We start from the raw sequence: 26,183 nt of genomic DNA, 5'->3' as shown, positions 1-26,183 counted from the left end.
TCTTGTTTGTGTCCTAGAGCCCAGAGGATTTGTAGAGCTTTAGGTAGGATGAAGCCTCCATTCCTTGGTCCACATCTTACATGGTAACCAGACCTCATTATTAGTCTCAGCTGTCCGCAGGCCTTTATATCTCCGAGCTGACTGACACTCAGGGCCGTCTCGCTCTTTTACTCTTTGCTGTGGGAATCTGTTGCCCGGTGAAAAGGTTGAGTGCTGACAGAACACCCCACTTGCATTGAAACTGTGTTTGCTGAATAAAAGTGAAGGAAAAAACCTGCTTGAACTATTCCTGGATGTCCCTGTCTTGGGTTTACTGCTGCCAATACCAGTTGAGCCTGTCCACTCTACAATTTTATGGCTTAGGGTCAGTAAAATGACTATAAACATGAATTGCTTCATCAAACTACTGCCTTATTTTAGGCATTTGAGATTCTAGACGTTTAACTGGCACTTCAGCCAAAACCTTTCTAGCTTTGGATATAATAGGGTTAATGGGGTTAAATCTTTATTAATGTTTGTGTCCCTGTTGGGTGTTTTGCCCCAGTGACAGTTGTTACCGTAACAGAAAGTGAGGGGGAAATCCAAATGTTTACATTCGTCACCTAAACAGTAAGTTAGTGGAAATCTTACAAAGTCAACACATTTTACGACAGCTGTCAAAAAAGAGATGTCCTTTCATTCTGGGAAGCTTTTTGCTCAATTCCCGTCATGTCTTCGGAACCCTTCCGCCAATTTATTGTGAACACTGACTGTTTATGTAAGACTAATAAGTGGCAACACTGCAGAGAATCTATTGTTTTCAGTCAGTTACATTTGGCTTAGCTTGTCACTTGCGTGCCTTAAAAAAATAATAATTCTGAATTATTAGGCAGTGACTATATTCTATATTAGAGATCTTATAAAGCAACACAAGGCTGTTAAATTAAAAAAAAACCTTAATATAAAAGACAAATGTGACTGCAATCATACACTGCATGTTTCATCCCCCCCAAAGACGTGAAGATGGGATGCTTGTGGATTATCCTGTAAAGTACAATACAATAAGCACCTACTTTTGCATAATATAGTACTGGCGGCTGACACTCACCCACTGTAAACATTAAAGGAGAACTATGAGGTGAGTGATTTTCACTCAACCTCATAGTTCCAGCCGATGTGTGACAATGAAACTGTCACACATCGGCTCTATAGATCAGGAAGTGAGCGAACACATGCCGTCGCTCGCTCACTTTCTGATCATCTCCCTGCAGAGAGCAGTGACTTTCAGTCTCCGCTCCCCGCAGGGATCCCCCCCTCCCCGCTCCGATCCTCCCCTCCCCGCTCCGATCCTCCAGCGCTGACTGGAGGAACAGACGGGGAAGGGGCGAGTACAGCTGGCTCTGACTCTAGATAGGCAGAGCCAGCTGTCACTCACGCAGCTGGGTGGATCTCGACAGCAATGTCGGGATCCGTCCCGGCTGCGGCTCTCTGAGTATGAGTCTATAGTGAGCAATAGCTCACTATATACTGAGCTTTGAGTCACGGGAGGAGGATAGTATATGTCCTCCCGTGACCCTTAAGAGACCTATGGGATAGAAAGGTTACCCAATAGTTCTCTGTTAAGTTTTTGCTTGTTCAAAGATGACATTTTAGTGCTGCCTGTAAATATTCAGACCAATCCCTGCACAGCACCAAGGCCTATCTACTTCAACCCTAATCTATTTAAGAGTAACTCCTTTCAATGTAAATGGGTAGGGCGAGTGTAGTTTGTAAATTTTGATGACCCTCTGTTTGGATTCTTGAAATAGCTGAATTAGATTCAAGTCCTTATGTCTGCATCTGCACTCCTCATCTGCCAGAAATGTGCACCTTAGGCTGGCCATACAGATTCCTCCATCCACACGAAACAACGGGGATGAACGAATCTCCTACTGTGTCCTTTGTATTCTGACAGCGGCAAGTGTGCCGCTGTCGGAATACCTGACCAGTGGTGGCAGCTTTTTGGCTGCCATCATTGCTTGCCTGTAAATGTTCCATAGAGCTCCTTTTTCGATCTTCTGATTGAAACATGCTGGATGGAAGGATGCCACTGTGCGAATTTCTGTCAGTTCATCAAGAAGCGTCTGAAATTCACACAGTGTATGGCCAGCTTAACACTTCTGTGGATATGGCACCGTGACAAATAAGGTGGGGATCCACTGGATGTAACTAATGCAAGAACTGAAGTATTAGTACAAAGAAAAGTCATGCTCATAGATTAGAGAGGGAAAACATTTCAGACAACTCCATGGGATCTGCAGATTTTCCTTGCAATTTGAATTTCACATTCAGCTGCTGCAAACCAGCACATGGTGTCAAATGGGTGTGTGTAATGCAACTCATTTATAATTAGGAGGCATGTCAAGTATATGGTCTATAATGTTGATGGCCATTCTCGTCCTTGTTCTTGACCTTCTGTGCTGGCAATTCAAATGCACATCAACAGGACATTCTGCTTCTGAAGAAATATAAAGCAGCTTCGAAACTGTGATATACACTACTCCAATGGAATTCAATAGGAGTTTCATACTCAAATGCGGGAATACAAATCATGTGTGCATGAACCCTAACGAGCATTAGATTAAAGCAGAACTCCCAGGAACAAATTTTATTAACCCTTGCAATGGGGCTATCCCCGCACTGCAAGGGTTAACTACCCGTTTTTTAGATTTAAAAAAAAAAGTTATGCTCGCCCGATCCTCTGAAGTGGCTGGCTCTTAGACCTGTGCCTTCTGCCTCGCTCCCGTTCCGCTGTAGCAGTCTAGGGTCCCTGAGTCATCACGTATACTGTACAGTGTATAGTATGTGAGGACGCTGAGGGACATACCATTGCTGCAGTGTAGGAAGAGAGAGCCAGGATGGAGCACTGTGACAGCCAGCTAGCTCGTGGGATTGGGTGAGTAATATTTTTTTTTTAATTATTTTTTTAACCTAGACAAAATTATTATTATATTATTATACAGGATTTATATAACGCCAAAAATTTGCTCAGCGCTTTACAATAGTGGAGACAGTACAGTTACAATACAATTTACAGTACAATACAGTTTCAGAACAATAGGGTTGGGAGGGCCCTGCTCGTGAGAGCTTACAATCTAGTACAAAAATGAGCAGTAACGCCTGCAGTGCAGGGGTAGCCCTACTGCAAGTGTTAATACAATTTGTGCCCAAACTTCTGCTTTAAATTTTCTTTCTCAAGGATTCTACAATATCGAAACAAAACCCCCAATAAGTGCGGCAATGTTGATGTCTGCTGTACAAACGCAGATTATGCCACAAATTGTGCAAATGCATAAACAACCAGCATAGTGAATGAATGTGTGACCGTTTGATACAGTCTTGAAAATGGCACTCCTGGCTTTTATGGTACAGTCGACCCCCAGAATTTGCGGGGGTTGCGTTCCTAGAGTACCCGCGAATTGTGAAAAACCGAAAATTTTGAATGTGGTCAAAAAAATACCTATCATTGCCTATCTTTATAGTTTATCCACAATGCCAAGGCAGATTCCATCCTGACAATATTCCTATTTCTTACGGTCGTTACCTTTTTGGCACTATCACAGAAACTGACTGATACGGTACTCCTGATGGCTGCCTCGATCTTCTTTATGTAGCGTACGGTGCTTTCGTTGGTGCCATAAAAGCGCGCTACTGCGGCATAACTTTTTAATTCCTGAAGCAAATCCAGTATTTTAACCTTCTCCTGGAGAGTCTTAGGGCCTGTTCACATGATATCAGGTCCTGATCCGGTGCGGGTCTGCAGACTGATGCAGTTCGTTTTTGATGCGTTCCAGTAAAAAAAAAAAATTTTGTTGCTGGAGGGGGGCTGTTAGTATGTTAGCTGCAGTGCAGTGCGTTTTTGCCGCGTTTTGGACGCGTTTGCGTTTCCTGACCGGACAAAATGTGACATGCAGTATTTTTTCTGTCGTAAGCTGAACGGACTGCGCACGTGAGAACTGGAGCCCATAAAACACAAAGGGGTACATTGGGATGCATTTTGAGTCCAGCAGCGTACGGAGCCGGTCAGCACACAAAACGGACGTTGTGTGAACAGGCCCTTAAACTTCTTCTGGCACTTAGGTTCATTGACAAAAGCCTTAGCAGGTATCTAGTACAAAAATGAGCAGTAACGCCTGCAGTGCAGGGGTAGCCCTACTGCAAGTGTTAATACAATTTGTGCCCAAACTTCTGCTTTAAATTTTCTTTCTCAAGGATTCTACAATATCGAAACAAAACCCCCAATAAGTGCGGCAATGTTGATGTCTGCTGTACAAACGCAGATTATGCCACAAATTGTGCAAATGCATAAACAACCAGCATAGTGAATGAATGTGTGACCGTTTGATACAGTCTTGAAAATGGCACTCCTGGCTTTTATGGTACAGTCGACCCCCAGAATTTGCGGGGGTTGCGTTCCTAGAGTACCCGCGAATTGTGAAAAACCGAAAATTTTGAATGTGGTCAAAAAAATACCTATCATTGCCTATCTTTATAGTTTATCCACAATGCCAAGGCAGATTCCATCCTGACAATATTCCTATTTCTTACGGTCGTTACCTTTTTGGCACTATCACAGAAACTGACTGATACGGTACTCCTGATGGCTGCCTCGATCTTCTTTATGTAGCGTACGGTGCTTTCGTTGGTGCCATAAAAGCGCGCTACTGCGGCATAACTTTTTAATTCCTGAAGCAAATCCAGTATTTTAACCTTCTCCTGGAGAGTCTTAGGGCCTGTTCACATGATATCAGGTCCTGATCCGGTGCGGGTCTGCAGACTGATGCAGTTCGTTTTTGATGCGTTCCAGTAAAAAAAAAAAATTTTGTTGCTGGAGGGGGGCTGTTAGTATGTTAGCTGCAGTGCAGTGCGTTTTTGCCGCGTTTTGGACGCGTTTGCGTTTCCTGACCGGACAAAATGTGACATGCAGTATTTTTTCTGTCGTAAGCTGAACGGACTGCGCACGTGAGAACTGGAGCCCATAAAACACAAAGGGGTACATTGGGATGCATTTTGAGTCCAGCAGCGTACGGAGCCGGTCAGCACACAAAACGGACGTTGTGTGAACAGGCCCTTAAACTTCTTCTGGCACTTAGGTTCATTGACAAAAGCCTTAGCAGGTGCAGGGCGTTTGGGCGGCATCTTAGGGCTTTAAGAAGAACTAGCTACGCGCGATTGATATTTGCGGTTTCCGCAAACCATTATTAGTTGGGTTCTAAGGAAAAATGACTGAGGCCGCAAACTCTGAACCGCGACTTCGTAGGGTTCGACTGTAGCTCACTAGCTGAGCCATAGGAATTGATTGTAAAGATGAAAGACGTCAACACATAATAACCAATGGCAGACACCAGGAATCATCTGGTTCGAATTGGTATGGTTTTTCCTTCGGTTGACTGGCTTTCATCTGGCTGCTCCAAATCCTAAAGCGAGATGGGGAAAAAGCAGAGCGTCCAGGGGCAAGACATTGGCCCCTTAGGTCTCGTTCACACCTAGGCGTATTGCATATGCGCGTCTGCCACCGCGATTCGCGGTACAAAAAAGTTGCGCGACCCCGAAGGCTACTTGGCTGTATCCCAATGGAAATGCGCAACAAAACGGCCCAAAGTAGTACCTGTACCTTTTCAGGCGTGGGCCGTTTTGTAGCGCGTTAGGGACGGGCGGAAATACGCCAAGGTGGGAACGAGACCATTGAATACAATGGGATTTATATTTTTGAGCGTTCGTCGAGCGTAGAACGCGCTACAAAACGTTCAGGTGTGAACGAGGGCTAAGACTGTGTCAGAGTGTTGCCTAATTACAAGTCTTTTCAACCATAGCAATACAGAAAGTTACTCTGTATAAAAATGAAATGTTTAGTATTTAACACTTCACATTTTGGTGCTGCAGTGATCACTATTATATCTATTGGTAGAATTTGAGGCTGAACACATATATGATGTATTTTTAATCCTTTATGCCTTTTATTTTAGGGGTAATGGCACAAGGAGTACCCTCCATGGCTGGAACACCTGCAACTGGAAATAATCCATACAATCAGCAGGTAATGAGTTTAACGTGAGATTCAATGAGGGGAATTTATCAAAACTGGAGTAGATAAAATCTGGCAACCAATCAGCATCTCTCTTCAGTTTGCTCAGGTAACATTTGAAAATGAGACAGAGAAGCTGATTGGTTGCAGTGCAAATCTGCTCCAGATTTTGACTGCTCCAGTTTTGATAAATTCCCCCCAATGTACTTCTGTTTTATGGCATGTGCTACCATTATGCAGACAAGTTATGTCACTAGTAAAGGAAAACATTTGCACACACAGACTTGGTAATCTGGCTTGTCTTCAGTAAATGACATTGCTGTGGATTATTGCATTTGGCACACCCCACTTTTTGTACAGTTATATGTGGCAGTCTTATTAGTGTTAGTACTTTTGGTTGTCGTATTATATATGTCATCTTTCAAATTTTATTTAATTGTTTTGTCACTTCTCATTTTTAGTTCTAGAGGCCATGCCACTTAGAATCTGATTGCTCAGTTTAGTATTAGTAGTCTCAATCCATCTATAGCATTCTACTTGATCTAAAGTAACTTGGAACCCCCTGCATATTGGCTTCATATTGCCACCAGAGTTCTAAGGGTCATATTAGAAGCCAGCAGGCTAATACATTTTGGATGAGCTCTTCTTTGAAGAGAGAATACTTGGTTTGTGATTAAGTAGAAATACTGGTGTTACGTCGTCAGTCACGAAGGGGTTAAGAGAACTATGGGGTAAGTGTTTTTCCCCATAGTTCTTTCAGGGGTCAAGGGAGGACATATACTAGCATCCTCCTGTGACCCAAAGCTCAGTATATCGCGAGCTGCAGCTCACGGTATACTAGGACCGCCGCAGCCGGGACAGATCCCGACATTACTGTTGAGATCCACCCAGCTGCGTGAATGACAGCTGACTCTGCCTATCTAGAGGCAGAGCCAGCTGTACCCGCCCCCTCCCCTGTCCGTTACTCCAGTCTGCACTGGAGGATCGGGGAGGGGTTAATCCCTGCAGGGAGCCATGACTGATGGTCACGACTCTCTGCCGGGAAATGATCGAGAAGTGAGCGAGTGACGGCATGCTCACTTCCCGATCTATTAAGCCGACGTGTGACAGTTTCATTGTCAGACGTCAGCTTGAACTATGAGGATGAGTGATTTTTACTTACCTCATAGTTCTAATTTTAAGTATAATTCCAGCCATTTTTTTGTATAGAGTGGGGAAGGGGTAGAAACTCTCAAGTGTCTCAAGAGTTTTGAGGAGTTAGATGAAGTCCTAGCTTTGGGAGTTGTCACCACAACAGATGTCCCCACTGGGAGATTTTCCCTCTACTTTTTTACAGTAATAACTAACATTTTACACTTCCAAAGGTCACCAACAGGACACAAAGTGAGAGTGTATCTACCCAGCAAAATACTAGCTGACAAAGTTCCAACCATTTATACTCTACCCAAAACTATAAATCATTTTTGGCTTTAATCATCATTCCTTTCATAGGGCTCCATTCCATGAATCCATTACTGGGAAAATCTCTTGCTATATTGAATTTGATGTAACAAATCAGAACTGATTTGTGTCTTTTTTTTTCTCTCATATTGGTTAGAATATGAAATAAAGCATCTGATGGTGAGAAATACTTTTTATGTTTGTTTGCTTTTTAGATGGGATTGCTTGTTGCTTCCGGACAGCAGGCCCCGCCTCCATATCCTGGTCAGGGTCAAGTTAGTCAGCCAGCTGTACAGCAGCCTTCAACCCCTGTGTTTGTTGCGCCCCCACCCAGGACTCAAAAGTTACTCCATTCAGAAGCATACTTGAAATACATAGAAGGATTAACAGCTGAATCCAACTGCATCAGCAAATGGGACCAGACACTGTCAGGTAAAATGGAAGTTCTAAAATAATTTTGGCAGTATATTGGCATGATTTTAATAATTATTCTTGTTGGTATTCACTTTGCACAGATTGTTGTCCAGCTCTCTACCTCTCTATGGGTGCTTAAGCCTTTTTTTTCCCCATTTATTGATCCTCAGCCCAGGCCTACAGAAAGACCAACTCATTGTCCCTAGGTTCCTAGCACCACCCTCCTGAAATGTGGTTATTTGATTGTACAACACAGGATCATGTGACATAATGTTGAAGTCCCTCCCAGGATCAGTCTGAAAAGCCTAAATATGGATTCGGTGGTTTATTTGGTAGTAGCGGTTCATTAATCCCTGGTTGCTCTTTAACATGTCATCCTTCTCTAGGATCTGCAAATGAAGTACTAATGTTACATTGCTTTTATTAATGTATTCACTTCCTTTACTTCTATAAAACTGCTTAGACACATTCCAAACATTTCCGTAATTCATCTAATTGTATACAGGAGTTACTTTCTGGACCAATCATGGTCTTCATTTGGTATTCAAGGGTTAATTGAATTCTGAAGCTTCCAAATTTTAAAACTCATAGGCTGCGTGAAAATAGCTTACTTCCTAATGTTATCACTCTGATGTCATGTGAGATGCAGATACACACAAATCTGTGCTGAGGATTACTGGAGAGGAGGGAGATTGTCCAAATCATATTAATGTCTTATCAAAAACTCTTGGCTCTTTAGCCTACACCTAGCCATACACTGGTAGGTTTCCCTACAAATGTTCATATGAAAAATCTTGTCAGAACAAACCATAATGCCATCAGTTTCTTGACACTGCTCCTTCCCGGTGTTTCAAGCTTCCCAGTGCAGAGAGAGAGATCAGGTGTTCCCCAAAGGAGCTCGTCCACACTCCAAAAGTATTTAATCCCAAACAGCCGCACACAGATGCCATCACTTGAATAAAATCAACTTTATTTAGCTACAAATATACTGCTCCATCGCATTTCATCCAAGTGTGCAGAATTGGAATCCTCTACAATTCAGCTGTTTGGGTAAAACACATTAGAGTGTTGTTAGTTTCAGCAGTGCAGTTGATCCGCCGGTAGGGCACCACTTGCCGCAAGCTGAGCAGTAAGCAGGACTCAGAGGAGCTGCAGCACCAAGTGAGAGAAACGCCTCCCGTGGTCTCGCAAATGTTGAGAACTACAGGTATAAACCGCTTATAAGGGTTGCAAGAAGGTGAAACCCCCAGCTTGTTCATGCACATGGGAGACAATTCTGTGATTTTTACAAACAAGCTTTAGATATAGTCGGATATGATTAATTTTGATTCTGTTTTCTATTTTAGCTCGGAGACGAGACATCCACTTGTCAAAAGAGCAGGAGAGCCGGCTTCCTTCCCACTGGTTGAAGAGCAAAGGGGCCCACACAACTATGGCCAATGCATTATGGCGTCTCAGAGATCTCATGCTTAGAGACACCTTAAACATCCGGCATGCATACAACCTGGAAAACATCTAAGTTTGTCAATATTGTTTTCTCCTTTCATACTGAATTTTGTGGAACAATCAATGTTTTTAGTAACTGTAGAGCCAGGACAATATTTTTTATTCCATTTCTGTACATTGTAAGACCATTTTGATATAAGGACATTTTTAATAAGCTTATTTTGACTTTTTGTTTTGTTTTTTTTTGTTATGTATTGAGTTCATGTCAAATACAACATTTTTACATCTCTTCGTGTTTTTGGGATTTAGTGTTAAAGATTCACTTTGGAGCGTGCTGTGACATTTACATTGTTTTTTTTTTTTTTAATTGATGTTGTAGAATACGCCGTGTCACATTGTTTTAAATTAAATGTCTTTGTCACTATATTCTGGCCCAGCACTGATCTTTATGCACCTGATGAAAGCAGTTCAATTCTAAACCTATCGAATCTCTCTGCGAGAGTTTAATTAAAAGGAGAATCTGATTCCCAACTGAGGATTTGTACAGGCTAAGGGTGAGAGATAGCAGTTCTATTCTTTCTTCCAAGGTCAAGCTAAAAACAAAGTGCACTTCCATAGTGCTATAAAAAGAATGCATTTAATACATGTTGCTCAGCCTTAGAAGAAACTTGTACGTGCATTTTTATAGGGATCTGGCAGATAAAAAAGTTTTCCTTTTCAGCACAATCTCCGGATGGTTTAAAGGCCTAACTGCTGCTGTGTCAGTAGCAGAGGCTGCAAGGCTTATGAGTTCCGGGTACGTCTGTGGATGAGCTTCAAAGAAGGAAGAAGGAAGCACCTGTCGTGTTTATGCAGATGTTTGTTTTCCTGTCCTATGCTATTAAAGCGGAACTGCAGTTTGGACACAGTCCATGCTTTTAGCCTATCTCTGTAAAACATACTAACCATACTTGCACGTGTGTGTGTGTGTGTGTGTGTGTGCGCGCGCACATTGGATCTTTTAAGAGCCCAACAAAGTTTTTTAAATTTCTATCCAAATTTAGTAGAGTATAAAGTCAGATTGTTTTGTTGTCTCTAGGACCTCATCACAACTGAAAAGGTTAGACATCCATCCTAAAGTGAAATATAAAATATTTCAGTGCCACGGCTGGGCAGGGCACACATTTCAGTAACAACTAATGAGCAAGTCAGAAAAGGTTCCAACATCTCCTGTGGATCAAATTTGGTTTGTAGCAGGATCCCAGACAACTCGAATACAGATTTGATTCTTTAAAAAGTGTTATTCTGAGGAGCAACTCCTGAGATTAAACCATAGCATACAGTCAGCTCTCAGAGTCTTAAGGTGCCCATACACCTCACAATTATCGGACGAAGCTTTTCGTCCGATCGAACCGTCGTACGATTTTCGTACGACGCCCCCATCCTGCCCCGATTATCGAAAGGTTCAATCAGAGGTAGTTACAAAAAACACCTGGACGACTTGCGGTAATTGACCGCAATTATTTTTGTTTGCGGATGCAGTGTTAATCGTACGACTTTTGACGGACGGAAACGCCACCAACCATGCGAACATCGTACAATCCACCAAAGTTTTCAAACATGCTTGACCGTCAAAAGCCGTACAATTGTACATTACTGTCGGTCGGGCACTCTATTCACACGTTACGATTGTCGTACGAAAAGTCGATCGCATACGATAATCGTAAGGTGTATGGGCACCTTTAGTTTCAGTGATCATAATTTAGCACACAGGAAATTGTGACAATGCATAGGCAAGAGAGATTGGCAACACACTGACAAATGTGAAAACTGGTGGGCATCAAAGTGAGTAACTCACTGGCAGTGATGAGGATAACTGAAACAGTCTCTGCTGGGACAATAGTGAGTTCTGACAAATGCTGAATTGTGTGGAAAGAATGGGAGAGTAGTACTGTACACTCTACACTATGGCACTCATTTCCCCGAAAATTCACAAGTTGGTAACAAAAATGGTCACATTTCAATCTCAAGTCTGTGCATGGAAGGTGATGCATTTGGCAAACCACAGTCCCGCCTAAAGGTGCCCATACACCCATTGATGATCGTTCAGAAATTGCCCACGATTGGTCTTTCGAACGATAATCAATCAGTTGATGGGAACCAAAAGATTTTTTTTTACTGTACTCCTGGCCGAATTTTCTCGAAGGGTGAGGCTGGAAAACTTTTTTTTTCAAACCGTAAGAAAATCGATGGATTAGTGGCAAGATGAACACCTGCACATGCGCAAATGAAAATTTATTTTGTTGATCGAAATTCGGTGAGTTAGTATTGCTAACAAATGATTATCAAAACCACATTGGTCTGTGCTTGATGGGCTATTTGAGCTAGAATTGAAAGAGGGTCCTTGGCAGCAGCAAAATTTCCTGAACGAAAATCGTAGAGTGTATGGCCAGCTTTAGACGCATTTGACAGAACACAGACAAAGTTGGAAAGAATGCAGAATTATTATAAACCTCCCCTAGCCAGGATCTTCAAAGGACTGCTGATAGGGCCATTTAGAACAGGGACTTGCCATACACAGTCCACTTAGCAATCTGAGCAGTACACATCTGTGAGTCTGTTCGTTGACCAAAAACAGAACTTTCCAAGCCAATTCTAATTCATATTCCATAATCTCTACTGTAATGGAGTCACCTTTCCTAAAAAGAAGGTACATTAATGTATAAGAAGATGCCAATCAGTTAGACACCAAACATGCCTATATTAAAAAGGTCCAAAATGCTAGAAAACATTAGACCTCCTAAGAGAAATATACACTATATTGCCAAACGTATTGGGACGCCTCCCTTTACATGCACATGAACTTTAATGGCATCCCAGTCTTAGTCCATAGGGTTCAATATTGAGTTGGCCCTCCCTTTGCCGCTATAACAGCTTCAACTCTTCTGGGAAGGCGTCCACAAGGTTTAGGAGTTTGTCAATGGGAATGTTTGACCATTCTTCCAGAAGCGTAATCTTCCAGACTTTGTGAGGTCAGCTACTGATGTTGGAGAAGGCCGGGCTCGCAGTCTTCGCTCTAATTCATCCCAAAGATGTTCTATCAGGTTTAGGTCAGGACTCTGTGCAGGCCAGTCAAGTTCCTCCACCCCAAACTCGCTCATCCATGTCTTTATGGACCTTGCTTTGTGCACTAGTGCGCAGTCATGTTGGAACAGGAAGGGACCATCCCCAAACTGTTCCCACAAAATTGGGAGCATGAAATTGTCCCAAATGTCTTGGTATGCTGATGCCTCAAGAGTTCCCTTCACTGGAAGTAATGGGCCAAGCCCAACCCCTGATGAACAACCCCACACCATAATCCCCCCTTCCACGAAACTTTACACTTGGCACAATGCAGTCAGGCAAGTACCGTTCTCCTGGCAACCGCCAAACCCAGACACGTCCATCGGATTGCCAGACAGAGAAGCGTGATTCATCACTCCAGAGAACACGTCTCCACTTCTCTAGAGTCCAGTGGCGGCGTGCTTCACACCACTGCATCCGACGCTTTGCATTGCACTTGGTGATGTAAGGCTTGGATTCAGCTGTTCGGCCATGGAAACCCATGTCCTCGCTCTGTCATTTTACGTGGCCTACCACTTCGTATCTGAGTTGCTGTTGTTCCCAGTTGCTTCCACGTTGTTACACTACCACTAACAGTTGCATGTGGAATATTTGGTAACAAAGAAATTTCACAGATGGACTTATTGCACAGGTGGCAACCTATTACGGTACTACGCTTGAATTCACAGCTCCTGAGAGCGACCCGTTCTTTCACAAATGTTTGTAGAAGCGTCTGCATGCCTAGGTGCTTGATTTTATACACCTGTGGCCATGGAGGTGATTGGAACACCTGAATCCAATGATTTGGAGGTGTTGTATTACTACATTTGACCAAGTGTATATTAAATCTACAACAAATTTGGTATCAATTAATGTGTAATTTTATTCTGCTAACTAATATGCTGGTAGTTGGATTTGAAAATCTTGTCCTATAAAACAATATAGGTATGGCCAGTATAACTGGCATTGTCCACTGGGCATAATAAAAATACTCCAGCACACCTTCAAACCCTTTGAATGGGTGGAAATTTGTTTTGGAACACCCTCTTTGCAATAGCAGCCACAGCTCGTTTTTACCATCTGAGCTACTAAGGATACAGAGAGACACCTATTGAGGGCCAGTGACGCTTGCCCTTCATATTGGACACTGCCAGTGATCCGAACACTACACTGAACAAAAGACCAGGTGAACTCCACTTACTTTTTATTCCCTTTTAAAACTTTTATTTTACTCTTTCACATGTCTGTTTTGTAATATATTTTCTGTAAATATTTCAGGATTGCGAAATTCAAAACCACCATATCAAGAGCTCACTCTTAAGCTGGCCATACACATCGATTTTTTTGCAGAGTTTCTATTGCCAGATGGAAAAAGTGCAACATATTCTTTCATCCCCCGCTAAACTGTGTGGATGGAGGAATCTCCCGCTGGGCCAAGCTTCAGTATCTTCATAGTTAGCCCCGCTGGCTCTCAAAACACCTGAACTATGCCTGCATCCAATCAGATTGTTCAGGTATTTTGTCAGCCAGCTAGTATGGTGGTGTTGTTGGCCTATGTATAGAACAGGTGGTTTGGTGCCGGGGTTGCTGGAGAACTTTGAGCGCTATTTCGGGAGCACTGACCTGTATACTGTGCTCGGCGTGCGGAAGACGGCTGGGGAGGTGCAGATCCGCTGAGGATATCACAGCAAGCTTCCTATATTGTTGCAAGGTTTGTGTGTTGGTTGTTGCAAGATCTGCATAGTGTGGCAAGGTTTGTATTCTGGTTGTAGCAAGGCTTGTGTGTTGGCTGTAGCCCTTAATTGTGCTTTTGCCCCTCAATTGTGCTTCTGTGTTTGGCTCCACCCCCCGATTGTTACAGGACGGGGCATGTCAGGGGTCACGTGATTGGGCTACTCAGTCTAAAATGCCCGGGCCTATTTTTTGTCCTAGTCTGGCCCTGGGGCACATGTTTTGTATTTAGCGAGCCTACTTGGTGTAAGGTAAGTGCGATGTAGAATAAACAAGTAGGTTAGCCTATTGTTAACTATGAGGGACACCTATCTATGGTTAGTCCTCTTTCTAATCCTCATCATCCACAGGGCCAACCTCCACCTCCCACGTAGGCTTCCTGGAAAAAGCCAGCACCAAGGTGTCAGGGGTCTGTTGAGAAGTATACAATATAGATATCAATTGTTTGGAGGAGCACGTAGACAAGGCTAGTACCAGTGGATTATCAGGATAGAATTAGTGAGATTCCAAAACTGAGCAGAAACTGCACAATGGAGCTGAAGCTAATGAGAGACAGCATGTGACTAGGAAGCGTAAATTCCTCATGTAGTGGCTGGAAGGACTTAATTTGTACCCTCTCTAAAACATGAGCCAGGTTAACAATACCCCATTGAACCATCGGTGCCATCCAAGAGGGATTGCACAAACTCCACCGGGTTTGCTCCCTCCACTCTTTCTGAGGGACCTATAAATCATAGATTACGCCTAGAAAGCCTGGTTTCCAGATCTTTCTCCTTTTGTTGTAAGGATTGTAATTGGAGGTGGTGCTGATCAGAAGCATTCTGCAAGGGGGGCAAGCAAGACCCTAACCAAACTAAGAATGTCTTGTCTCTTTAACTCTGTCCCTGAGTTTATGCAAGTCTTGTCTAATCAGAGCAATGTCAATTTGAACTTCTTCAGTTTTAGTATAATAATAATAGTTGTAAGGGTGTACTGACAAGTAGAGATCGCTTCCAGTACCTTAGTTGTGTCACATACATGTGGATTTCCGGTCAGACCTCTGGACCTCCATGGGTCAGCATGTTGATGGTGCCATATTTATTCACCTGGCGAAACGTATCCAGCTGAATCATACATCTGTTTTACTGGAGGCATGGTGGGGTCAGAAAAATAAGCGTGCTGGCACCTAAAGATAGTGCACTGGATGAATGCAATGCAGAGATCCCTTCAGGCATGTTTCACCCTATGCTGTGTCAGGTTTTGGTGAGATAAATTACCTATACTGACTGAAAGAGGAAGGGGGGTACCAATGTAAAGAGATTTATCTAATGACACCAATGTAAAGAGAGGTTTCCCTAATGACACCAATGTAAAGAGAGGTTTCCCTAATGACACCAATGTAAAGAGAGGTTTCCCTAATGACACCAATGTAAAGAGAGGTTTCCCTAATGACACTAATGTAAAGACAGGTTTCTCTAATGACACTAATGTAAAGGGGAATACCTCAGAGAACACTAGAGTCTTCTCCACTAAGTTCAATATAACTGATTCCAATGTAATGAGGGAAGGTGTTTTTCCACTGACACCAATGTATTTTTCTGTACTAATTCCAATGTAAAGGAGGGGTTCAATCACTGACATCAATGTAAAGAAAGGGTTTTCCCCACTGACACCAAAAAAAAGAGGCGGGGTTCCCCTGTTCTATCAAAGGTTGTGACTACGTTAGAATGTGTGACCGGTGATGTGGTCACACATTTTAATGTAATCCTGCCCAGTTTTTTGGCGATGAAATGTGTGACCGACAATAGGTCAAGCATTCCAACGCTTTTTCAGCTGTACCAGGGCAGATCGTATGTGCAGGAGAACTGATCGGTCCTGAAATGTCATTTCTATCTGACTTTGTGAGTGCGGTGGAATGTCATAAACGTTGATGGAACACCCCCCACTGACACCATAATAAAGAGTTACGCCACTGATACTAATGCAAAAGGGGAATTCCTCACTGATGCATCACTAATGTTAAGGGGGTTCACACTGGGCAACCTTTCTCACACTGACCCATCTGTTTGCAGCAAAGCATATGTATGAGCAAAGCGGTGCATCCCTACTGTAAATGTATTTTATATTCCCATACATGTCTCTAGGAATGCAAAACCTGCCATTTGCATTGCACTACTGCCACTAGATGGTGCCGAGGAGCATAGGAATTGCATATACATCCTGTGATGTTAGTGCAGCGCAGACGGCATCCACCCAGCATATAGCAGGGTTGAAGATTTATAAATGAACCCCTAAGTGCCCGTTCACACCAGATGCAGTGCGTTACGGCCCGATTCTAGCCAGAACGCACTGCCTCGCATTGCGGCCGGCTCATTTTTTTGTGGGGCAGTAGGGGGTGTGGCGGGCCGTTGAAGTGAATGGCACCGTAGCCACGCCATCCGGCCGCACGGGATCGCAAGGCACATTGTGCCTGCAGTCCGGTCCGGTGTGATCAAAATAGTGCTTGCAGCATCCATGCCCCCTCCTGCCCCACAAAAAAATGAGCCGGCCGCAATGCGAGGCAGTGCGTTCTGGCCAGAATCGGCCGGGAACACACTGCATCTGGTGTGAACAGGCCCTTAATGTTTTGCCTGCCTGAAACCAAATGTGTTCCTGGTAAAGTCTAAATGAACCTTCAATTTCAATCGGCTAAATACTTTCAAGGTGCATCAAAACAAAGGGTATACATTGACTTAAAAGTTTGTTTTCATGCTAAAGCAGCCACAGCCTAAATAGAACAGCCTGTCCACTGCCAGCAGCTGTGGAGTGGGACTCTTTCTCTGTAATCTGTCTCTGACCCAGCAGGGGTGTTTCGGACCTCTGCAGAGAGACCTCTGCTTCCACTCAAAGAGCAAAGATTATTTTCTACTTTGTGGCTGCTTTTTAAAGGAAATCCACTCTAAGGTGAAGTTCAACACACCGCAGCACGTCGCGAGGCAATGTGGTGCATAGAGCTGAATGAAGTGTCATGTTGCAATAAATGATAAAACAAGTACACCGTGTAATTTCAATGTATAACCCTTACACAGTGCACACCAGCGTGTGTGTGTGCGCGTTAAGGTGCCGTACACTGTACGATTATTGTGCAATAATCGCGTGAAATCCCGCGATCGTACGATAATCGCAAAGTGTATGGAAGGCATCGACCGTTTCTACTGTACGGTTGCACGTCTTCTGTCGAACAAGCAGGCTGGAAAACCTGCCGAGAATCGTACGGTTCTCGGTGGGTTAGTGGCCTGCTTGTTCGCCAACTGCCGAACGGGCCGGTGTGCGCACGCGCACACTGCCCGTTTAGCATTGCAGTCATCGGAAGCCCGCCCCTCAGGGGGGGCGGCTTGCTGTGATCGCAAGTACGATCTGCCTGTCCAAGATGGGCAGATCGTACGTTTTTTAAATTACTTTACAACCATCGTAAGACTAAGGTCTTGCAATGGTTGTAAAGTGTATGGCCACCTTTACATTGACACTAGTTATCTTCTCTTGCTGCTCATTATGACATTCCGGTCCATGAAGGTGAGCACAGACATAACATGCCTCCAGTCGATGTCTACTGAACTTAACACAGGGAGAGCACATGAGCAAAAATAATTCTAGACCATCAAAAGCAGTCATCTTGAAAATCGGCATCCCTTTTGCTTCAGAGATCAAGACAAGTAGCGAAAATGGAATGCCAGGCAAATTTAGTTAGCTTTAGTTTTAAACATAGTGTGGGAAAGGACATTGGTGCCCTAAGACAACGGTTGAGAATAAAAGAACCTAACAAGGACACCGCTATAAAAAAAACCTCATAGAGTAACAATGTTAGAAATATACATGGCAATCTTCAGCCAATTTCAGGTCACAAAAACAGTTTGACGCAAACTTCCACCAACACTTTCAAATCTGTTCATGGTTGTTGTTACAGGGTTGTAAAGTGTATGGCCAGCTTCACACAGAACTCAACACACGTCACGTGGGCTAGTTTGAGCATGTTTTGTATTAGTGCAACTGGAACGTATTTAGCTGATTTACACTTCTATTGGGCTTTACATTAGCCAATGAATGATAGAGCTCTGTATTTATACAGGGTATGTTCATGTTTGTCCAACAGGATCCCTGCCTCGTCCTTTCCCTGGGTATGTTTGCTGCTTGCTCTGCTTCTAGTGGTGTAATCATGAAGACGTTTCTCAGGGTAAAGTCATGTTTGTTCATCACATGCCCGCGACTTCCCTGGGTTTAGTTATGTTTGTCCATGTGAAGTAGGGAAAGGTTATCGGGGCATGCCATGGATGGAGGAATAGGCATTTCTATCCCCAGCATTGTGTATGGACTGTGACCTGGGATCTGCCAGTGGTAAGTGTACCTCACGTGGTGCTGGTCAGAGGATTCCTCTGCTTGAGAAAGCGAACTTCTAGCAACTGCTATTAATGTGTTCATTTTATGTGAGTGGTTTAGTTGCTGACACAAGCAGAGGATTGTATGGAGAACATATACACAAAATAAGAGGAGGTACTGGAACAGTGCAGCAATGTGAAGGGGTATGTCAAGGGTTATAAGCAGGCATCAGGGGTACATGTTACAAGCAGATCCTTTATCAAGTGTACCTGCGACAAGCAGACATCAGGAAGAGGGGTACTTGCGACGAGCAGACACGGGGGAATTACCTGCGACGAGCAGACACGGGGGAATTACCTGCGACGAGCAGACACGGGAGAATTACCTGCGACGAGCAGACACGGGAGAATTACCTGCGACGAGCGGACACGGGGCAATTACCTGCGACGAGCAGACATGGGACATTGGGGGTACCTGCGAAGAGCACAAAAAATAAATGCACACTTCTTCACAAAAGGAAAAATTTGCAATTTTTTTCTTTTTTGCATTGGAACCACTAAGGCATTGCAATGATCAGTAGATTGTGGGTGCAATACTCTGGCTCCTGCACGCCTCAGTAAAGGTGCAGTGATGTTACCGCATTCCATTGAGAAGTCCCTCTGCCGCAGTAGCTGATGGGAATAGTAGTTTCTCTATTCGCAGATCCTGTAAAAGGCTGGTGCATTGGGGGTCCCAAATGCGTTTTTCCAGGGGAGCCTAAATGTGCCCATCCATGACCATTTGCCTTGTCATGGGTGGGCACAGTTCACACCACCATGGCGTGCAGTACTTTTGGTAAGCGCAATGTGTCCATAGAACTTAATGAAATGTCACTTGTGACATTTCAATAAAGTTGAAACAAAAAAAAGTACACAGTGCAATGCGTTCAGATGCATCAGCACTGTGCTGGGCGCACCCACGCACCAGTTTTTCTAGTTTTGCATTTGGACTGAGCTGGAAAAAACAATGTGAACAGTCTGCACAATTTCAGAGCCTTTTTATTATTCTTCCCCCTGGGCTGTGAGTCACGAGAGGGAAAATGTACCTCCAGGAGGCTGAGTGCGCCTTTCACCATTGTTGGACTAAAAAGGATGCTGTATCTGAGTCAACTGCTTGATCCCACTGTGCGGTTGATGAAAAAAATAGTCCCACCCACAGCTCTGCTCGGGCTATGTACAGCACAATGATAATGTCACTGCTATTTTTTACAAGGTAATATCTGGGTTTGCACAACCATTAGGCGCACACAAAGTAGATTTATATCCTTTGTGGCTATTGAGGACTATATTTAAAAGAACATTTTTGTGTCCAGAGGCCAACTTTTAAAATTGGGGGTTATCTTCAAGACTTTTTACTCCCCCCCCCACTCTGTGAATTGGCTCACTTTCCGTATCAACTATCTCTTCACTGTAACCTTTTTCCAAGACAATTCTTTTAACATTCTGGACTGTGCTTTATAATCAGTTCAACACCGTTATATCGTAGGTGTATAAACTGGCCTCTGGGCATGGTTTTCACCCGCACGGGATGGTGACGGCTTTTGTTTTGGAAACGTACCCATTACTGAACCCAAGATAAAGGAATTTAAACACCTCGGGGGGGCCATTAAAACCTGCAGGTATCCAGACTGGGCATTTGTCAAAACGGAAAGAATGCCAAGAGTACCAGTGAGAGTGAAAAGCATGACAAATGGAAGAATTTGGTCATCCCATATGTAGCTGGGGTGTCAGAGAAACTCAGAAGGGTTTCTAACAAACATCACATCCCTGTCTGCTTTAAACCCAACAATACACTAAGGCAACAACTAGTTCACCCAAAAGACCCAACGCCAAAACACAAGATGAACAACATTGTGTATGCAGTCCAGAGCAGTGAGGAGTGCTCAGAATTGTATGTCAGTGAAACAAAACAGCAGCTACACCAGAGTGTGGCACAGCATAGAAGAGCAAAACCCTCTGGTCAGGATTCAGCAGTATACCTACATCTAAAGGAAAAAGGTCACTCCTTTGAAGACAGTCAAGTACGCATCCTAGACAGGGAGGAGGATTGGTTTAAAAGAGGTGTGAAAGAGGCCATTTATGTAAAAATGGAGAAGCCAAGCTTGAATACTGGGGGGGGGGAGGGGGTGAGACATCTATTGTCTGCCACATACAATGCTATTTTAACACCTCTCTCTGGGCAAGTTAATAACACCTCCTAGGCTCCAATTATGCAAATGCCATCAACACCTGGAGCAACATTCACCAATCCACATAATTTGTTCCCAGAGAATTTTTGTCCAAGTCATTCTGAATTGAGAAAGCTGATTGGATGACCAGTGCAACGTCTTCAAGAAAAATACACCAAGTCCAGTTGCCTTGACTTATTTTTTACAGTACCCATTGCGATCCATTGATTTGAAAGTCTTTTAGCCCCCATTCACACCTCTTCCATGCGACATCATAGAGGTGGGGCAGGTTGTATTGTGGTGCACTGCAGTAGGGCAGCTTTTTCATTTGATCGGACTGGCTTCCACAGCTAAACTGCACTCAAAGAAGTGCGTGCACCTTTTTTTTTTTTCATAATGGAATCACATTGCGTGGTAATAGTTTGCGATGGCCAGGTGTGTTGGGAAGCCGGGCAACGAGTTCTTACACGGCACCTGGCTGCCTGCTTGGCTAGGAATCTGGCTCCATGCTCCCTCGTCACCAGGTGATGAGGGAGCGTGAAGCCGGCTTTCTGGTCAATCAGGTAACCACTCGCCGTCCGGGTTCCTGATTGGCCGGCTTCCCGATCAATAGTGAAGCTAGTCGGCTTCTTGATTTCCCGGGGAGCCGTCTCCCTGCTTCTTCGTCAACAAGTGACGAGGAAGCATGGAGCCGGCTTCCCAGCCAATCAGGAAGCTGGGCAGCATGTAATGACTCGCTGCCCGGCTTCCTGATACTGAAAGCTCAGGTATCGGGCTAGGCATCAGAGCATTTGGGCGAGTAAGAGTACTCGCCTAAATACTCGGCATCGGCACCAATACTAGTATTGCCAAATACTATTTGGCAATACTAGTTTTGGGAATTCCAAAGTTGTACACTGGTCTCCAGAATAGTAGATATTAAATAGAAACTCCAGGATTTTCAAAAGTTAACCTTTGCAGTGGGGCTACCCCTGCACTGCAAGGGTTACTGCTTGATTTGGTTAGGGGTGCAAATAAAAAAGATATATTCACTTGATCCTCGATCCCGCCTGGCTGCTAGACTGGTTCCTGGAGCTTCTTCTCCCCTGGGCTCTGGCTGTCTAAGGACCACTGACATCATGAGATCTGATACAGGTCCATTCTCCTGCATTAGACATGATGACGCCAAGAGATATTCTGCAGCCAGAGCAGAGGAGGTGAGGGCTGAAAGCCGCTGAATCAATGATCAGGTGAGCGTATCTTTATTCTGTCCCCTAGACCAAAACGAGCCGTTAACCCTTGCAGTGAGGGGTAGCCCCACTGCAAGGGATATTTTTTTAGAATCCTGGAGATCTTCTTTAAAATAGGTAAGCATGCTCTAGTGACAACTATCTAACAGAGCAATCCCCTTATCTCCTGTTCTATCTAGTAATAGGAGATCTTCGCAAAGATAAGCTGATGGGTTTTAACTGATGGTACAGTGTTACAAATATGTGTTCATTACAAATCGTACAGGGAGGGAAATCGGTAAACTTGGTCATGCATTTCACTCATGCGTTGGGTGTCATACAAATCTGAGACCTGAGTCACTCCAGCACTATGCTGGAGCTCATTCTTGTGGAATATGGGGTGCTCTACTTTCCCAGAACGCAGATGTGAGGCTAAAGATGCCATAGGTGCCTATAGGAAGCACCCCGAGTCGGGGGTCCAAGGTAAGTATTTTTTTCTTTTAAGCCTTATTGTTTTTAGCTTCTAGTTAGTGTTTTTATTTGGCACATAGATGCTCCCACAGAAGCGTTCCTTTCATTTCATTGCTATTTGTGCTACTTTGTGGTTTTCATATTATGTTTCACTACTGCTTGCAGGTGAGTACAGAACATCTACCACTCCTCTATTCATATGACTGCTGCCATGTAATGTTCTTGGACTGGCTTGCACTGTTGTTTTCTTTCAGTAATGTGAACATGAATGTTCTACTTTTTTCAGACATCCCAATATGGCCAGTAGAAGGACACTAGGAACTGTCCTGGATTTGGTCCCAGGGAAGAGGCGATTTGGTATCTATCGATTCCTTCCTTTCTTTTTTGTCCTGGGTGGTGCCATGGAATGGTTCATGATCAATGTTCGGCTTGGCAGGGAAACATTTTGTAAGTTCATTTGTGATGTTAATTTTTGTATGAATATTATTATCAGACTTTAGATTTAATCACTAGTTTAAATGTACTTTGCCAAACTGCAAGCTTTAAAGCCCATTTCCACCTTTTGCAGAGGTATTTTTAAACAATATATGCCAGCAATGTACATGAAGCAGTCATATTCAGTTGCTGTATATGAACACAGAAACTTACATTTCCATTAGCTTTCCTCTTTTATCCTCATGAAAATGGCCGCCTCTGTGCTCTGAGCCTTCTCTTCCCGGCACAAAAAAAAACCGGCACAAAAAAAAAAATCCAGCACTCTGCACTTACTGTTATGCAAATCCTCTCCGATTGTAGGAGGCGGGCAGGAGGGAACCTGTCACTGTAGGAATGTTGGCTGTGATGTGCGTCTCCGCTCCTGTTTTCTGCTCAGAATGGAAATAATCTTTCCCCTGCACTGTTGCCAGTCTCCGCTCTGAGAGCTGCTCTCTCCCCCTTTGATCCTGGCAGCATATTTCTGTGCTGCTGGCTGCTTTGCCTATCATTTACAAGGTGGCAGCACGGAGCTGAGCCAGCCATGAGTGAGACCTGATCTGGGGAGCACAAGGGGAGGATGGCACAGTACAGGGGGGAAGGTATTACAGTATCAGTATTATAGCTTACAGCATCGGCATTATAGCTTACAGCACCTGAATAATTGGAAGTATGCCAGAGGCTTGAAGGTGAGAGTCGTGTGGTGCTAATGAAGGAATTTAATATTGGTTCGTCGCCAATCTATGCCATTAAGTTACGTGTGTCTTTTTGTCTTTATTTACTTTTAATTACTGTATTTCAATATTAATATGAAGTCAATGCTGATGTATGGTGTAGTATGGGGTATGGCATTAGTTAGACCTATTTTTAGTAGTAACTCTCAAGCAACCAGAAACTTCATTTATCCGCAGTCTACCAATCCATGTTGATGCTTTATAACAGGGAAATCACTGTACATATTTAGAACATCTGTACAATACATGGACATTTCCCCATGTTTTATCCCTTTAAGCACACTGCTGGTACAGCATAACAGAACTATCACGAGATCCTATCTTTTTGAGCTATTGTTGGAAACAGGCACATTAATTTGTCACAGTGGGGGCCGGTGCTGAGGCTGGAGTGCCCATACTGGACACTCTGTCCTTCGTACAGCTCAATGACCCTGAGCCTAATTAAATCTCAGTGTTACTAAGCTCCCTGCCAAATCACTGTGTCCATAACACAGACAGGTGCAGCAGCCGAGGAATTGAGATGCTGTTGGGAGACTAGTACATCAGGGCCATCTCCCCTCAGCTTCACAGTTGTCAGAGCCTAATGGTGAAGTTGAAAGACTGGTTCCCCCTCAGGTCAGCCTTCCTTGTGATTGACAGCAGAAAACAATGGTCAGATTCCATAGCTGTCAGTGGGCTGTCTAGCATCTATGGCATTTGCTCACTGCCATGCGCTGTCAATGACAAAAAGGCGGGCCTGATTGGGGAACTAGCCTCTCGGCTTCCTTATTGGGCTTTTTCCGCCGTCAAGCTCCCGAATCACTGTTAGCCCAGCCTCATTGGTTGCCAGGAAGCTGTGCATTACAGCATATATGGTTTCATTTCTAACTTTGGTTAAAGTAGCTAGTGGGAATTCATTTTATTTAATAATTATTCTTCTGCAGCTTGTTTATTTATCTTTAACATATGGTATATAAGACATAAGGGTATCCCGCCTTTGTTTACAACAGTGGTTCTTAACCTTTTCTAGGGCCGGGACCCCTTGGTAACATTTGCCAAGTTGTGGTGACCCCTAACGATAAAATTTAGGGATGACGCAGCTGCTGCAGCGATATCTGGCGGCGTGGCGGGAGAATTGACACTGCTGTGCTAGGAGAGGGCTGAGGAGGACTCTCACCTAGCACAGCAGAAATCACACAGCGACCCACAGGTTGAGAACCACTGGCGTACGCCATCAGAATAAAAAATTTTTAAAAAAAAACACCATAGAAATGCATAGCTAGATTCCTATTGGCTATTTCACTTTGCAATAGCAAACTAGCTATTGCACCCGCCCTCTGCTGCTGTCAATCACTAGAAGAGGACCTGATGGAGAACTGCAGGTCCCCCTCTGCTGATTGGCAGGTGCAATAGCTAGTTTGCTATTGCAAAGTGAAATAGCCAATAGGAATCTAGCTATGCATTCCTATGGTGTTTTTTTTTTCTGACTTACGGCGGCCCCCGATAGAAAAAAAAATGATTGCAGGGAAAGGTATACTCTTCTCGATCGAGCAGAGTAAACCTTTCCGGGAGAAAGTGTTTATTTTCCGGGCAGCCGGGAGCCGCTATCTAATAGCGGGAGACTCCCGGGCGCCCCCTGGCAAATCGTCATTCGACCCCCGACGGGTCGCGACCCACAGGTTGAGAACCGCTGGTTTACAAGGTGCTTCAACAGGTCTGGAGGCGCCACTCATCATATGGGGTTTTTTTCTTTATTTCCTGCTGCTGTCAAAATATTTCTGCTCTTCCACAGTTTCTACACTTGAAGAGTTCATAATGCATACTATATATTCTTATTTCAGATGACGTATACAGAAGACGTCAGTCAGAGAGAGAATTTGAAGAAAAAGCTCAGCAGGCATCAGCAAAATCCTGACATCTTTATTTATGGATTCGGATTAGTGACTGTTAAATAAATACATATTTTTATTAAATTAGGTTTTGTGTGTTTTGTAAAATGATGCTGCGATAGATTACTCTAGGCACAGAAACAATAAGTCATCTAAAATGCTATTTACTATACATATCGGTGTTTGCAAATAGAATTCACACCGTGTACGGGCCAGAAATGTTTACAGTATATAACTTTTCAGACACCAAAGTCAACTGGAATGGGTTTGGTTTTTTTTTTCTCATTACATTTTAGTATACTAATGACCTCAGGGCCAATATTTTCGGTTAACCATTCAACTATATTTCTTTTCTCCTACAGTACAGTAAAAGAAAAAAAAAATGTTTTTAACCACTTGCTGACCGGGGTGTCAACCCCCTTCCTGTCCAGGCCATTTTTCAGTATTCAGCGCTGCAGTACTTTGACATTTATTCCGTCATGCAACGCTGTACTGAAATAAATGTTATACCATTTTTTTTTTAGGGAAGGTTGAGCTTCCTTTTGGTGGTATTTAATCACCACCTGAGTTTTTTATTTTTTACTATATAATGAAAAAAGTACCAAAAATGTTGAAAAAAAACCCTGTTTTCCTTACGTTCTGTTATAAAACATTTAGCAGCACCCAATGTTTTGGTAATATATTAAAGACGGGGTCATGTCGGGTAAATAGACACCAAACATGTCAAGCTTTAAAATT

General features: G+C 43.6%; 2 protein-coding genes across 2 annotated transcripts in view; both read left to right on the top strand.

The window, feature by feature from the left end:
* Positions 1-9,632, top strand: part of PBRM1 (polybromo 1) — an 82,361-nt gene extending 72,729 nt beyond the window's left edge. The window contains exons 26-28 of the mRNA XM_018562473.1: positions 5,985-6,055; positions 7,699-7,915; positions 9,244-9,632. Coding sequence (XP_018417975.1) covers positions 5,985-6,055; positions 7,699-7,915; positions 9,244-9,416 — 461 coding nt within the window. The 3' untranslated portion in view covers positions 9,417-9,632. The remainder of the gene's footprint in view (positions 1-5,984; positions 6,056-7,698; positions 7,916-9,243) is intronic.
* An 8,808-nt stretch (positions 9,633-18,440) lies between these two features.
* On the top strand, positions 18,441-25,498 carry SMIM4 (small integral membrane protein 4). Its single transcript, XM_018562486.1, has 3 exons — positions 18,441-18,505; positions 22,659-22,819; positions 25,398-25,498. The coding sequence occupies exons 2-3, from the start codon at positions 22,669-22,671 to the stop codon at positions 25,469-25,471; spliced, it is 225 nt and encodes a 74-aa protein (XP_018417988.1). The 5' UTR covers positions 18,441-18,505; positions 22,659-22,668; the 3' UTR covers positions 25,472-25,498.
* The last annotated feature ends 685 nt before the right edge of the window (positions 25,499-26,183 follow it).

Source organism: Nanorana parkeri, unplaced genomic scaffold, assembly GCF_000935625.1.
Source record: "Nanorana parkeri isolate BGI_ZX_2015 unplaced genomic scaffold, ASM93562v1 scaffold579, whole genome shotgun sequence".
In the NCBI taxonomy this organism is placed as follows: domain Eukaryota; kingdom Metazoa; phylum Chordata; class Amphibia; order Anura; family Dicroglossidae; genus Nanorana; species Nanorana parkeri.
The sequence above is the reverse complement of the archived record's forward strand: the minus strand, read 5'-3'. Positions and strand labels throughout refer to the sequence as shown.

Bases quoted from the DNA above. Each gene is read 5' to 3' on its own strand.
- SMIM4 (XM_018562486.1), top strand. From the start codon at position 22,669: ATGGCCAGTAGAAGGACACTAGGAACTGTCCTGGATTTGGTCCCAGGG. The intron at 22,820-25,397 runs GTAAGTTCATTT...TTCTTATTTCAG, and splicing joins GCTTGGCAGGGAAACATTTT to ATGACGTATACAGAAGACGT.